The 13,427-nt window shown below is 48.0% G+C and overlaps 1 protein-coding gene across 1 annotated transcript; it reads right to left on the bottom strand.

The window, feature by feature from the left end:
• Positions 1 to 8,366: 8,366 nt before the first annotated feature.
• CHST2 (carbohydrate sulfotransferase 2) lies at positions 8,367 to 11,401 on the bottom strand. The gene has a single exon (XM_035133883.3). It carries the CDS (start codon positions 10,190 to 10,192, stop codon positions 8,867 to 8,869), a length of 1,326 nt encoding a protein of 441 aa, XP_034989774.1. The 5' UTR covers positions 10,193 to 11,401; the 3' UTR covers positions 8,367 to 8,866.
• Between the last annotated feature and the right edge of the window lie 2,026 nt (positions 11,402 to 13,427).

The raw sequence follows: 13,427 nt of genomic DNA, 5'->3' as shown, positions 1-13,427 counted from the left end.
ATGGCCATCTGGCATGGATGCTTTCACTGAGATTCCAGCATTGCAGGGAGTTGAGCTAGTTGGCTTTGGAGTCCCTTCGAACTCTACAGTTCTATGATTCTATGATTTCAAAACTCACCCAATTGATTGTAATAATGTGTTGTTGTTTTTCATTGTTGTAACCCACCCCTGAGGGGTGTATGGGGTAGTACAGGGTCCCCAAACTATGGCCCCCGGGCCGGATGCGGCCCAATTGGCCTCCCAATCCGGCCCGCGACAACCCCCGCCGCCCGCTGCCGCCGCCCGCTCTTACGGCGCGCGGCGCAGCGGCGATCTTCAAAATCGGCAAAAAATCGCCGAAAATCCTTTGTGTGCATGCGTATGGGCCTCTCCCGACCCAGAAGAGGTCATTTCCGATGCACTTCCGGGTCGGGGGAGGACCATACGCATGCGCACAAGCGATTTTGGGCGTTTTTTTCCGACCGTGTGCGCATGCGCACGGGCGCGCACTCCCCCACCCTCTGGCCCGCTGCGCGCGCACTCCCCTGCCCTCCGGCCCGAAGCCCGGTAAGTCTGGGGGCCCCTGGGGTAGTACCTCTGTGGGTGAACACGTCATGCTCCTTCTGTGGTGCTTTGTTCACCTTTGGTCCCCACCCTGCACTCATCTCTCACCTGTGGGGCCCCTAGAAGCTGCCAGCATGTGAGAGCAGCCACACCCTGGGAAACTGCTTTGACAGGCTGGCTAAACCAGGTGAGGGTAGTCAATGGGTCTCAAACTCTTGGTGAGTTAGGGACTTCCCCTGCATATGAAGATAGGCTCTGGCAAATTAAGTCAAGACCAATTGTGGGTCCAATTGTCAAGAAGGCTGTTTCTGCACGTGCTGTAGAAGGAAGTGAGTGGCAGATGGGGCTCGCCAACCTGGGAAGGTAGCCCATCTAGGAGAAAGAAAACTCTGGTCCTAAACCTCCGCTGCCTTGCAGGATATCTGTGGGAGAAGAAAAGGCTAAGGAGTAGTAAACCCTGGCCTACACAAATCTGGAGTGGAGTCCCTAAGACAGTTGGATGGCACATTGTACACCTTCTGGCAACTCCTGCAACCAAGCTGGTGCCAAATGTATTGCTCTGCTTTCCTTTGGACCACATCAGCAAGGCTGAGAGTCGGGCATTGTCATCTGGGCAGCCCAGGACCTCCATACACCCTGCCCAAGCTTACGCCCCAGGGAGGTCACTTTGGTGCTGCTAATGGTTTGACTTCACCCCCAGATGTGCACTGCATTGTCTATTGAGACAGTGAAGGGATAGCCTCTGGACAAGTGTGGGAGGTCCCTTGACCATTGACCATTAGCCAGAGGAACTCCATTTTGTATATTCAATTCTAAATCTCTCTGTCTCTGATAGAAAGTAAACCAGACAGCACTTTGCACCCGACTGCAAGAGGAAGTTGGCTAACCACAACAGATAAGATGTTCTGTCTACATCTGACTACATCTGTTTACATCTGACTACAGAGGATGTAGGCCACCGCAAAACCACAAGTTCTAAGTAGGGCAACCACAATTGTGTCTGTAAAATTCAGATAGACACATGTATGAAGGTACCTAGTAGAGTAACGCCACCTAGTAGAGTTGGGCGGATGACTTTGCATCTTGGAGTGCTCTCTCTTGATTGGTTGATGAGATACTGCAATAAGGCGGACCTTGACTCTATAAAATCTCTCTGTACATGGACAAGGGTCGGGCAGAATGAGGAATGGTCTTTTTCCCTGCTGCTCCATATTGCTTTGTCCGACAAACCAATAAATCTGTTAAACTTCCTGAGATTTCGTCTGGTCAATTTGGGAAGCCAATCATTTGTCTAACAACAGATGGATGCCAACAACACCCATAAACCATTTTCCCCAAGTGCAACCTTTCTTAGGTAATGGGTCACAATGCACAAATGGAACTAGATTTGTTCACCACAAGAAGGGAAGGGCTATTGTTCTCCTTTAACAAAAAGGAGTATCCCAGATTCAAATAACAGCATGTCTTTAATTCATTTATCATTTATTTATCTAACAAAGTTCATTATTATTCTGCTACTGTTCCAATACTTGGAAAGAAATTCAGCAACTTCAGTGTGGGAATTTTCACACACTACCCAGAAAGAAAAGAAAAGAAAAATGCATAGCTTTAGGCTAGCTATACACCCCTTTCCTTACAAGGAAGAGGAAATAAGAGAGCCTTCAGTATGGAACTGTTGAGTTGGAAGATTGCTGCAGGCAAACCAGAGCCTTCTTTTTCCTTGATGATCAACGCAGAGATTAAAGAAGCCCATTGTTTGCTTGGAGGGATCTTTCTCCTAAGCTCCAGGGATAGAAAGATTTCTGGCCTGTACTTTTCCTATGATCCAAGCAGTCATTTCCTTTGCACTCATTATCAGGACACCCACACATTCCCACATCATGCTACCAAATAGCATCAGCCTGAACGAATCATTAAAAACAATAAAGTGCCTAATGACATCTAACAGATTTAGCACAAGCTTTCGTGGACTATTGCAATGTGAAAATGCTGGACTGCAAGATGTTAAATTCTATCACCTGTGGATTGAATTGGCATGACGGTGGTTTGTATTTTTACTTTTTTGTCATGCTACATGTATTCATTGGCTTCCCAATGCCATGATGTCTGTGTTATCAACACAATTGTGTTTTGTGTGTGTGAAAGGCTATTTTTTCTAATGTCATTATTTCCATTTGTGGTTTTCTGCATTTCATTGTTTTCCTGATCTCACTGTTTACAATGCCCCACTCCAGCTATGGATATGTTGTTGATTAGTCGTTCAGTCGTGTCCGACTCTTCGTGACCCCATGGTCGTGACCCCATGGACCAGAGCACGCCAGGCACTCCTGTCTTCCACTGCCTCCCGCAGTTTGGTCAGACTCATGTTGGTAGCTTCGAGAATATATATGCACCTGTGTGTGTGTGTGTGTGTGTGTGTGTGCACCTATATCACAGGATAAAAGGTAAAGGTAAAGGGACCCCTGACCATTAGGTCCAGTCGTGACCGACTCTGGGGTTGCGCGCTCATCTCGCATTATTGGCCGAGGGAGCCGGCGTATAGCTTCCAGGTCATGTGGCCAGCATGACAAAGCCGCTTCTGGCAAACCAGAGCAGCACATGGAAACGCCGTTTACCTTCCCGCTGTAGCGGTTCCTATTTATCTACTTGCATTTTGACATGCTTTCGAACTGCTAGGTTGGCAGGAGCTGGGACCAAGCAACGGGAGCTCACCCCGTCACAGGGATTCGAACCGCCGACCTTTTGATCAGCAAGCCCTAGGCTGAGTGGTTTAACCACAGCGCCACCTGGGTCCCCAGGTTAATCACAGGATAATACTTCATATATCCGATGAACTGGACTGTAGTCCATGAAACTTTATTCCGTCCTAAGTTTGTTTGTCTTTAACACCACACAAGACTCTGTTGTTTTTCGCTGCAAAAAATTAACACAGCTACTCCTCAATTTGCATTTTGCAACAACAAAGATTTGAGCACATGGTGAAGATTTCTCAATATAGAACATACAGGGCTGTGAGTATAGTCTGTGTTTTGCATAACATGGAAAGAGATCCCAACTTCATGTTGTTGGATTTCTCAGCAAAAAAATAAAGCAAGGTCTGGAACAAAAGAGCTTCTCCCCAGCCATCCAGCCTAGCACTTATGTCTTGTGTGTCATAACATAGTAATAATTCACAAATCATATGCTGGGAAATAAAACAGGGCATGGGACTTTCAAGATATGGAAGACAATACTACACAAGGATACTAGTATGGCTGAAGCCATGTCTTGGGGGCTGGAACAAAGGCAACAGTCCTGGTAGGCCCACTTAATAAAAATGTGGAAGTTACTGGCCTCTTGTAGTCAATAATATTAGATGCTGAGCAGTATATCCAATAACATTTGATAACCCCAGGCCTTCATACCAACTAACGGGGAGAAAGCAAATTATGTAAGACTGCAATCTCCCAGATGTTATTGGACTACGATTCCATCAGCCTTGTTGGCAGTGCAGGGTGGTGCTAATGGGAGCTGGAGTTCAGCATCTGGATGCTTAGAGCAGACCCACTGAAATCAAGACTGACTGAAGTCCCACTGTTTTCAGTGGGTGTACTGAAAGTCTGGGGGCGTCTGGTTACAACATGTGTCAATTTGAATCAAGGGTGGGCAACATGTGCCTCCCAGATGTTATTGGATTCCAACTCCCATCAGCCCCAGCCAAGATGGCCAATGTTCAGACAATGGGAGTTGCAGCCCAGCAACATCTGGGAGGCCACAGGTTCCCCACCTGATTTAAATTTACACCTCCTTTTCCAGTCATTAGGACAGCTGTTTAAATCATGTTTGCTGCAGAAGAGACAGTCACCAGCTTTGGTTTGCTGATAAGCCCTAATGAGAGTTTCACTGACTATCCCTTGTAAAAGAAAGCATCTCTTTATGAGTTTGTATAATTTTTTTAAAAAAAAAGACAATAAAAGCAAACGCTGCTATGCTTTTCACTTATGGAGATGCTCACACTGCAGTAATGGAGGCATTATTACTTTTTACTATCTGTGCATAGTTGTGCATGCATGGCACAATGTCATATAGAGACATATAGGATAATTTAATCTAAATCCTACTTCATCTGGCTTATGCCAATAGCATTTATCTCTCACTTTCAGGAGCACCTGAAATAATTGCAACATTATCTCAGGTGCACACAGTAAATGATGTACACTATTCTCTAGTCTAGTTAATTGGAGGAAAGCAGACAGATAGCAGGGCATGCGCATATGTGTGTGTGTATGTGTGTGTATGCGCATATATATATGAGCCTATATATACATATATACACACACAGCACTGCAGGAGATAAAGGTGTGGAAATGTACCTATAACCATCATGCAACCACAGATTACTGGGAAGCTTTCCTTACTGGATGGGACAGTCCCAATAGTTGACAAGGGAGGAGCACTTATAGATCTATCACAGAGTACATCCTTTGCATGCAGAAGAGATTGTGGTCTCTAGTTACAGATTTCCCCAGCACTAAGCATGGGAAAAGTCTATTTCTTGAGACATTAAGGAGCTGCTAGAAGTCACACTAGACATGACTGAGCAAGAACCAATGGGTAGGCTAAGTATAAGACACCCTCATATTGTCTGAGTGGTGCGGGATTCCAGGGGTTCCAGATGCCTACCCAGGGTTCATGTTTCCTCGGAATGAGGGACAGCGGAACCTGTGGTATCTTTAGGATATGTGGTTTCTTTACACACATATACACCTGAGCCTACAATGGAGGGGTTCACATCATTAACTTCCCAATAAGGTGATTCTCCCATGGCCACAGCCTTGAATTCCAGCAGATATCAGGCATGGCTCTGACTCTTAGTCTTCCCAGCCTGCTGCCTTGCTTCCAGCTTTCAGCTCACTTAACTCAACTCTCCACTCTGGCTTTTGTCTTGACCAGTTACCGAAGTTGAGGGACCGGACCCACTCGTTTTCTGTCTGGCACAGAGCCACTTCCTTTGTTACCATAAAAGTCCATACTTAGAAGGCCACCACTTCACCAGGAAGCTAGCCTGCCTATTCCAGAAATTGAATCCATGCTGAATCCAGGAATTAGAAGGGTCTCAGACATACAGCCTACCCCACCACCACCCCATTACAATTATGTTCCAATAGTTACAATCTCTCCACACCAGATTCCCATCAGCCAAACAGGAATTACACCAGGCTACATGCAATAAGGAAGCAAAGTTACTACCTGCCTTGACAAGAGCCTGAAAGATGGGTATGTTATAAATAAATACACAAAATGCTTTCACTCATCCATATTATCTACAGTGGTACCTCGGGTTAAGAACTTAATTCGTTCCGGAGGTCAGTTCTTAACCTGAAGTACTATTTCTGGGTTAGTGGAGTCTGTAACCTGAAGCGTCTGTAACCCGAGGTACCACTGTATATCCTTTTCTAATACACTTCCAACAATAAAACTCAAAATCCAATGCCACCTAGTTAAACCTGACCACATAGTATCCTACCTGGTGCTGTTGTCCCCGTCCCCCACAGATGATCTTAGCTTTCTACAGCAAATGTATCACATCTAAAATCTCTCTGGTGGAGAGCATTTGAACAGGATGTGGGGAGGAAACTATTTGAGGATCCAAAGTCCATTTCAGAATGGTAGGTTGAAATGGCATTTCAGACATAATATGCTGCGTGAATGCTTTTTATCATGCTCTTGAGAATAAACTCATTTCTCCCAACAATGCAGCACCTGTTCCCGGTGAAGAAGGGTGAATGAGATTTGGTCTTAGGGAGGCAGGACCACTGGCAGAAGGAAGCCAGAAACCAATATTCCAAGTCCCTTAGCACTTGACTAAGCAGGACTTCTTTCTTCAAGGCAATGCCCTCGGAAGAGTAGCCAGCACCCTCTCCTTATGGCAGTGACTGCAGAAAGGCACCACAATCCCAGTAGAGGGAGCTCACCTCGCATCAGCCATGAATCAGCACAGCGTTCACCAACCTGGCGCCCTCCAGATGTTTTGGACTTCAGCTCCCACAGCTGATGGAAGCAGTGGTCCAAAACATCAGGAAGGCACCAGGTTGGCAAAGGTAGAACTGGATGTATACAATGGAAGAAGAAAGGCACTTAATGGAAGAGTAGGTGAGCAGGGTGGGGGGAAACTATTTAGCAGCACAATCTTAGGCATGTCTACTCTCAGAAGTTAAGTTGTGCATTCCATTGAATTTGGCGAGACCTGCTCCCAAGTAAGTGCAGATGGGACTGCAGGCTTAATTGCCTGAAATCAAATGGTACCTCTGGAGATGGAATTGAAATGAAGTGAGGCAAACAGCCTCATACAAAATGCCTGGGATCCTGTTAATACCTGGAATACGTATGTGGTAACAGGCACTTAGTTCTGCTGTTAGGATAATTCAATTAAGATACATGTTGTTGATAATTAACTCTTGAAGTCACCACTCAGTTTCCCCAGAGATGTGTTCAAACTCTAGAAGCTTTCCATTAGGTCTATTTTTAAAACTCCGTTTTACAAGCAGAGCTGCCACAATGGCATTTCTTCTCACGCTACTATTGGTGAGCCAATAGTAATGATTTCAGTTCTTATGAAGGACTATCATTAGAAAATAATCAGCAGCATTTGCTGCTTTCTTCACTGTATGGCTAATTTGCAGCCCAATCCCAAACTTGAATATTAAGAAAGTCAAGTCCCACTGGGCTGAATGGAGCTTACTCCCAAGTAAGAATAAGGCTGCAGACTTAAGATAGCATTTGCTTCTTTTCCCAAGCTGCATTTGTACTATTATGAAAATATTAGCTCAGCAGTCATCTGTTTCTTTAACCTAAAATTCATTGTTAGGATAAGAAACTTTATCACAGCTTTCACAGACAATCACTCTTCAGTACTGTACCTTACTCCTAGAAATAGCTTTCCTAGATCTCATCATTATATTCATTATATAGAATGGAGACAATTTGATTTCATTAAAGCCTCAGACCTTGTAAGAAATTATTTGCATTTAAGAAAGCACTTGGAGAACAATGAACAAGACTCAAACAAAGTAGCTACAGTCTGCACATCAAAGGACATTGTTTAGGATTTTGCAAAAATCCAGGCTCCTCCGGCAAATTAGTAAGACTGAAAGTCTCTTACTTTTATCAGATATGATTATAAGAGGCTGCAAATATCCCAGTGGATGGGTGTGTCTCCAAAACCTTGCTATGGTAATGACTCTGGGATTTACCCATCACATCATAGTAAGAACAATACGTTTCGCTTCACAGAATACACCTTATCAGTGCATGCAAGAGAAGAACATTGCAGCGTGATTTGAGCTTTCTACAAAGAAATGGCCTCTTGTGTCACTGCTTCCTTTGGACACTTATCTAATGATGCCATGACAGAAATATCTATAAAAAGCTGTTTTCATTTCACAACTGAAATAGGTATCATTGTAAACTATGTACATACAGCAACCTCCAAACTTCAAGGCAAATACAAATACTGCCAGATTGGCAAAAGGCTGTAATGTTATTGCTATGGAAGTGGAAAACTACTTCAGTTCTACTTTTGTTTCTCAACCCGGGAGTATTTACTTAAAACTTCCTGCAAATATGTCTATCTGCCACTAAAACCTTCACCTGCACAGAGTCTGTTACGGGTACTTTTTAACATCCCTAACTTTCGTAGGGATGGTTGCATTGTAAAACACACAGCCACACGCAATCCACTTTCCAACTGCTATCTCAACAAAACGCAAGCAATATTTCTGTAGCAATGCCCTGTAGTTTCAAAATGAGCAGAAATCGATATGTGCAACCTCCCAAACAGTTAAGTCATTGTAAAATCAGCATCTTTTATTGATTTCTTTATTAATATCACATTTAAACATTTATACAAAAGTCCAGTCCTCTGAATTCTGTTTTACTGAGTATTCCCCCGCCTTACCTTCCTCCTTGCCGCCCCAACCCTCCCCCCACAAAAAAAACAATGCTTCAGCAATTGTGCAAGTCCTTCATGATCACCATCACAACAAGAAGTATGTATGTAAAGGTTCTGGTACATACTGAATCACGTGCCTTGCACACTTTGGGAGAGAAAAGACTGAAGTGTGTGTGTGTGTGTGTTTTAAATTATTGACAGCCCAGCAATGGAGAAACATGAATGTGTGTTATCAATAGTCCCTGGAGGATTGTAATGGTCTTCTTCAATGATATGTCCTCACAAAAGAGCCACGTTTTGCTTGCTCTTTGTCTCTCAGGTAAATATAATTCTCAGCAAAGTTGTAACCTGCTCTCCAATCCAACCCCTTTCTGCAGAAGGCGTGCAGCCCATTTACAACCTTGGCTTCCTGAGCAAGGTTTTGCTGAGGTCCTTTACTTCTTCTGGTCCATTGACTCTCTCATAGCCTAGAATGGCCATGGGCTGGTGGCAATACTCCTCAACTTGCTTGATCTGCAGAAAGCTTAGTGCTGTCCTCCAGGCATTCACTGCCTGGCTAGCATTCCTGGCAGAAACCACAAAGGGCTTGGACGAGTACCCAGGCCCACTGGTCATGTTGAGAGCAAACTTCTCCATCTCCGGGCTCACCGCCAGGTTGATAAACCCGTACACCTGCCGCAAAGTCTTGATGGGGTCCACTACCAGGTCCTCATAGCGGACAGCCATGTAGTTACCCTTCAGCCAGTCGGGCGGGCGCAACGCAGTTTGCAAGGTCTTGGCCATGCTCCCGCAGATCACCTCCATGGCCCCTAAGGCGTGGTAGTCGGAGCCACCTCCCCCTTCCTTCTTGCTGTTCAGCTTGTGGCCAGCATCCAGGAAGGGCATGCGATGGATCCGGGGGTCCCTACTCCTCACCACCTGCAGGCTCTCACGGATCAGCCCGTGACGGGACTTGATCCTGGAGCTGGCCACTGCGCGGGGGTCCCGGACCAAGTGGATGACTTTGAGAGCCAAGGAAGGGTCTTGCATGAGCGGCGCCAGCACTCCGATATCGAAGACCCGCACACCCTTGATAACCAGAGTGTGATACTTGAGGCACTCTTCCTGGAGGAGGTGCAGCTGCTGTGGAGGGCACTTCTTGCACAGCTTGTCGTCCACCATGCCCACCACTTCCTTGCGGTAGGCTGGGCAGAGCGGCGAGGAGCAGATCACTTTGTTGGTGGCCGCCCCGAAAATGCCCAGCGTGGTGAGGTTCTTCCCCGCCCCAGCCGTGCTGTAGAGCTGGAAAACGGAGAGGTCGCAGCGGTACAGGGAACTCAGCATGTCCCGTGCCGCGCCTTGCAGGGACACGGCGTCGCCCGGGTACAGCTTCTGCCACACGTGCCACACCGGCTCGTAGAGGAAGAAGACCTCTGGGTTCTGGTTGAAGAGCTCCCCGAAAAAGGAGGACCCTGACCGCCACGTGGTGAAGATGTAGACCAGCTGCCGCTTGCGGGCGAGGGGCACGGGGGGCCCGTAGAGGGCCCGAGTGTCTGACCGCGACTGGTAGGTGTAATAAGGCAGCTGCTGAGGGTAGGGGGTGCGGCGGGCAGGTGAGGGCTCGCTGCACTGCTGAGGCCCCTTGTGCCACTTATAGTCCAGCAAGTTGAGCATCGTCAGGAGCAGGAGGAGCACATAGCCCAGGCACAGCACCAGCGCCTTCCTGCGGAACACCTTCATGCCGGAGGCGGTTTGGAGCCAGGGCGGGGAAACCAGCCCTGCCAACTGTTGCACATCACAGGCAGGCGCTTGGGCCAAGGTGGGTCTGGACACCCAGGGGCTTTCTCCCGGGCAGAGAGGGCATGTCCCCGTCTCTCAGGGAAGCTGGCTGTCCTTGGGGGCAGCCCCTCGCCGCTGCCGTTCTCCTGGGTGCCCACTGCACTCTGCTGGGCATGGGGCAGCTCCCCAAGGCTCTGTGGAAGCAGAAGCCGCTGTTTCCTTGCTACCTTCTCAAGCTCTTTTCTTCGCAGGACTTGGGCGCAGACCCCCAGCGCCAGCAAACGCCCAGCCAAGCGGGCAGAGAGGAGGCAGAAGAGGAGGAAGTGGAGGAGGGGACTGCTCTGCACCAAGTTAACGCATCATCCCAGCAAGGGAGAGGGGCGAGCTGGGGCTCAGTTCCTCCGGCAGCCCGATGAGTTTCCGCTCTGCAGCCCAAGCGCCAGGCGGGGAGCGGAGGCAGAGCCAGGGGAGCGGGGAAAGTTGCAGAGGCCCCCGTCGAGCCGCCGATCTCCGGAAAAGTGCATTGCGCCTGATTTTTTGGTGTTGTTTTCCTAGGGGTGGGTGGCGGGCGCAGCGCAGCAGCCGAGGCTCCCTCCTTCTGCGCGCCCGGCTCAGCCTGGGTCCCCCACCCCCTTGCCCGCCCGTCCGCCTGCCTGCCTTGCGCCGATGCGGGCTGGTCCAGGAGGCTCTGGCCGGAGGAAGAGGAAAGAGACGAGGCCGGATGCGGGAATCCACTAGGGCGATGCGAACGGCTCGCTGGAGAAGATCCCTCCGACTTGCGTGCTCCCGCCGCGGCTGTCCATCGCTCCCAAACGCCCGCCAGGCACTCGATCCAGCCGGAGGTGAGGAAGAAGAGGAAAAGGAGAAGGAGGAAGAAGAACCGGCCTCCCTGCAGTAGCAGCCGCCGGCGAGGTCTCTGCAATGCTCAGGAGGCGGCGCTCCATCGCCAGCCCATGGAGACTTTGGGAGCGAAGCACTTCTTCGCCCGCCAGGCAGAGAGCGCGACGCAATCGGAGCCCAGAGGCACCAGCAGCGGCGGAGGCAGCAATAGCAGCGGCGCTTCAGCAGCGGCGCCCACCCGGCTCGCTTCCCCCTCTGCTGAATGGCCGAGGAGCTGCAGCCTCCAACGCAGCCGCCCGCGCCCGGCCCCCGCGGCCCTCTGCGGGCTTTCTCATTGGATGCTGCTCCTGCCACTCCTGCCGCTGACTCCCCTGCCCCTTCCCTCCCTTCCCCGGGTCAGGGATGCTGCTGGCTGCTGGGTGTTTAAGGCTCTGCTGCGGAGCCTGGCTGGATGGCCGGCAGGCTGGCAAGGAAGGGCAGCTCTGCTCGCTCAGCTGGCTGCCCGCATCGCCACAGGGCTCCCCCTCCCGCCCACGTGCCGTCTGCTCCCCCTCCAGTCCGCACCGCCACACAATCCCCTCCGTTGGGAGATGGGCGCTGGGGAAAGTTTTCCCAAAGTGCAGCCAGCCAGCTGAGCTTCTCTGTAAGCCCCGAAAGGAAATCTTCCGCTGCTGCTTCTTTCCAAGGAAACGCAGGCCAGGATGCTCGCGTCAGATAGTCCCGTTCTGTAAGGAATCCATTGAGCTGATTCCGCTTTCTTTTCCGAAAAGTTTCGTCCTGCACTTTTGTTCCTATTGCTGCTGCTGCTGCTGCAAGATACCAGCATGAACAGCAGTAGACGGGTGTGGAATGTTGACACGCGTTTAAATCAGGTTTTTAATTTACCGTTGGTTTTAATTGTTTTTGAATGCTTTAAATAATTGTTTTTAATCTTTTTATTGGGGGGGCGATAATTTCATTGTTGCAATCTTTTTATATAAACAGCTTTGGGGTTTCCTTACAATCAAGCGGGATACAGTATACGTTTTGTGAAATCAATGAACAGCACCAGCAACAAAATTGTTGCTGTTTCTAAACAACCGTGTTAAACTAAAATAAGCTCGTTCAGGATAAGGTAGAGTCAGACGGGCAGGCAACTGTTTCAAGCTGAAAATGCAGAACAATTTCGTGTACACCTACAAAATTTCGTGTACACCTATCGGCACAGTCCTGGGCGTGCTTGCACAGAAGTAAGTCCCACTGTCTTGAGTGGGATTTCATCTCTGGAAAGAGTGCACAGAATTGCAGCCTGAATGATGTGCTATGTTCATGTACAAACATAAGAAACTGCTGAGAGTGAGATGATCCATGAGATGCTTTTGCTGCTTAGTATAGGAAACTGCCATCTTCCAAGCCAGATCTTCAGTCCATCTAGCTCCATAATGTCAACACTGACTGGCAGTGGCTCTCCAGGGTTTCAGGCAGGGGATTTCTCCAGCTGTACCTGCTGATGTCAGGGGTGAACCTGGGAGCTTCTGCACCCAGAGCAGATGCTCTATCCCTGGACTTCAGCCCTTCTCCAATTTAAAATGGGCTGGACAGCTATCCTAATACAGTAAGATTGCACTTTTTGCCCCCCAGAAAATCTTGAGGCACTTTAAAGGCTGACAGATTCTTTGAGGTATTGTGGATTATAGGACATTCCATAAGATGCACTGAGTTGGCCGCAAAGAAACTAAATATTTAACTCCAATGATGGTGCTACATTTTGAAAGATGAGACTGAAAGGCCAGTGCAGACATTCCAAAAGCAGAGGTATCGTATATTGGTCATCAAGTGAAGTAAACAAAGGGAAGATGTTAAATTCCACACTGTAATATTACGTCTCTTGGGTTTTTCATGCAGCAGCTGTGTCCGAGCCTGAATGCAATGCAATCAGGTCTGTATAGTATGTGATAAGGGGATGGGGGTGTGCTAACTTAAAGTCCCATTGATTTCAGTGGGTCTACTCTAAGCATGGCTTAAGTCTGCATCCAGCCCTTATTCATGTACAACATCATTTTTACATGCATACACCCACTCTAAAATTGCATCTTCAGAAAATAAAAATAAATGCATCTTCAAAATACACACAAATCCAATGAAAGAGAACCCTTTGTGGTCTAAACTACATTGTTTTGTCTCTTCGAACTTCTGTGCTGCCTGGATACAGATATAAATTTTACCATATTGAAAAAGGAAAACCTTCTGACACAGGTATACAAGATTATACTATTAATTCAGGCTATGTTTACTGGAAAACAGTATGGATTCATTATACATTAAAAACCTAGACTTGGATGAGCACATCCAGGAATAATATATACAGTACAGTGGT

Source organism: Zootoca vivipara, chromosome 5 (genome assembly GCF_965207765.1).
Source record: "Zootoca vivipara chromosome 5, rZooViv2.hap1.1, whole genome shotgun sequence".
Classification (NCBI taxonomy): Eukaryota; Metazoa; Chordata; class Lepidosauria; order Squamata; family Lacertidae; genus Zootoca; species Zootoca vivipara.
This window is presented reverse-complemented; position numbering and strand designations above follow the sequence as displayed.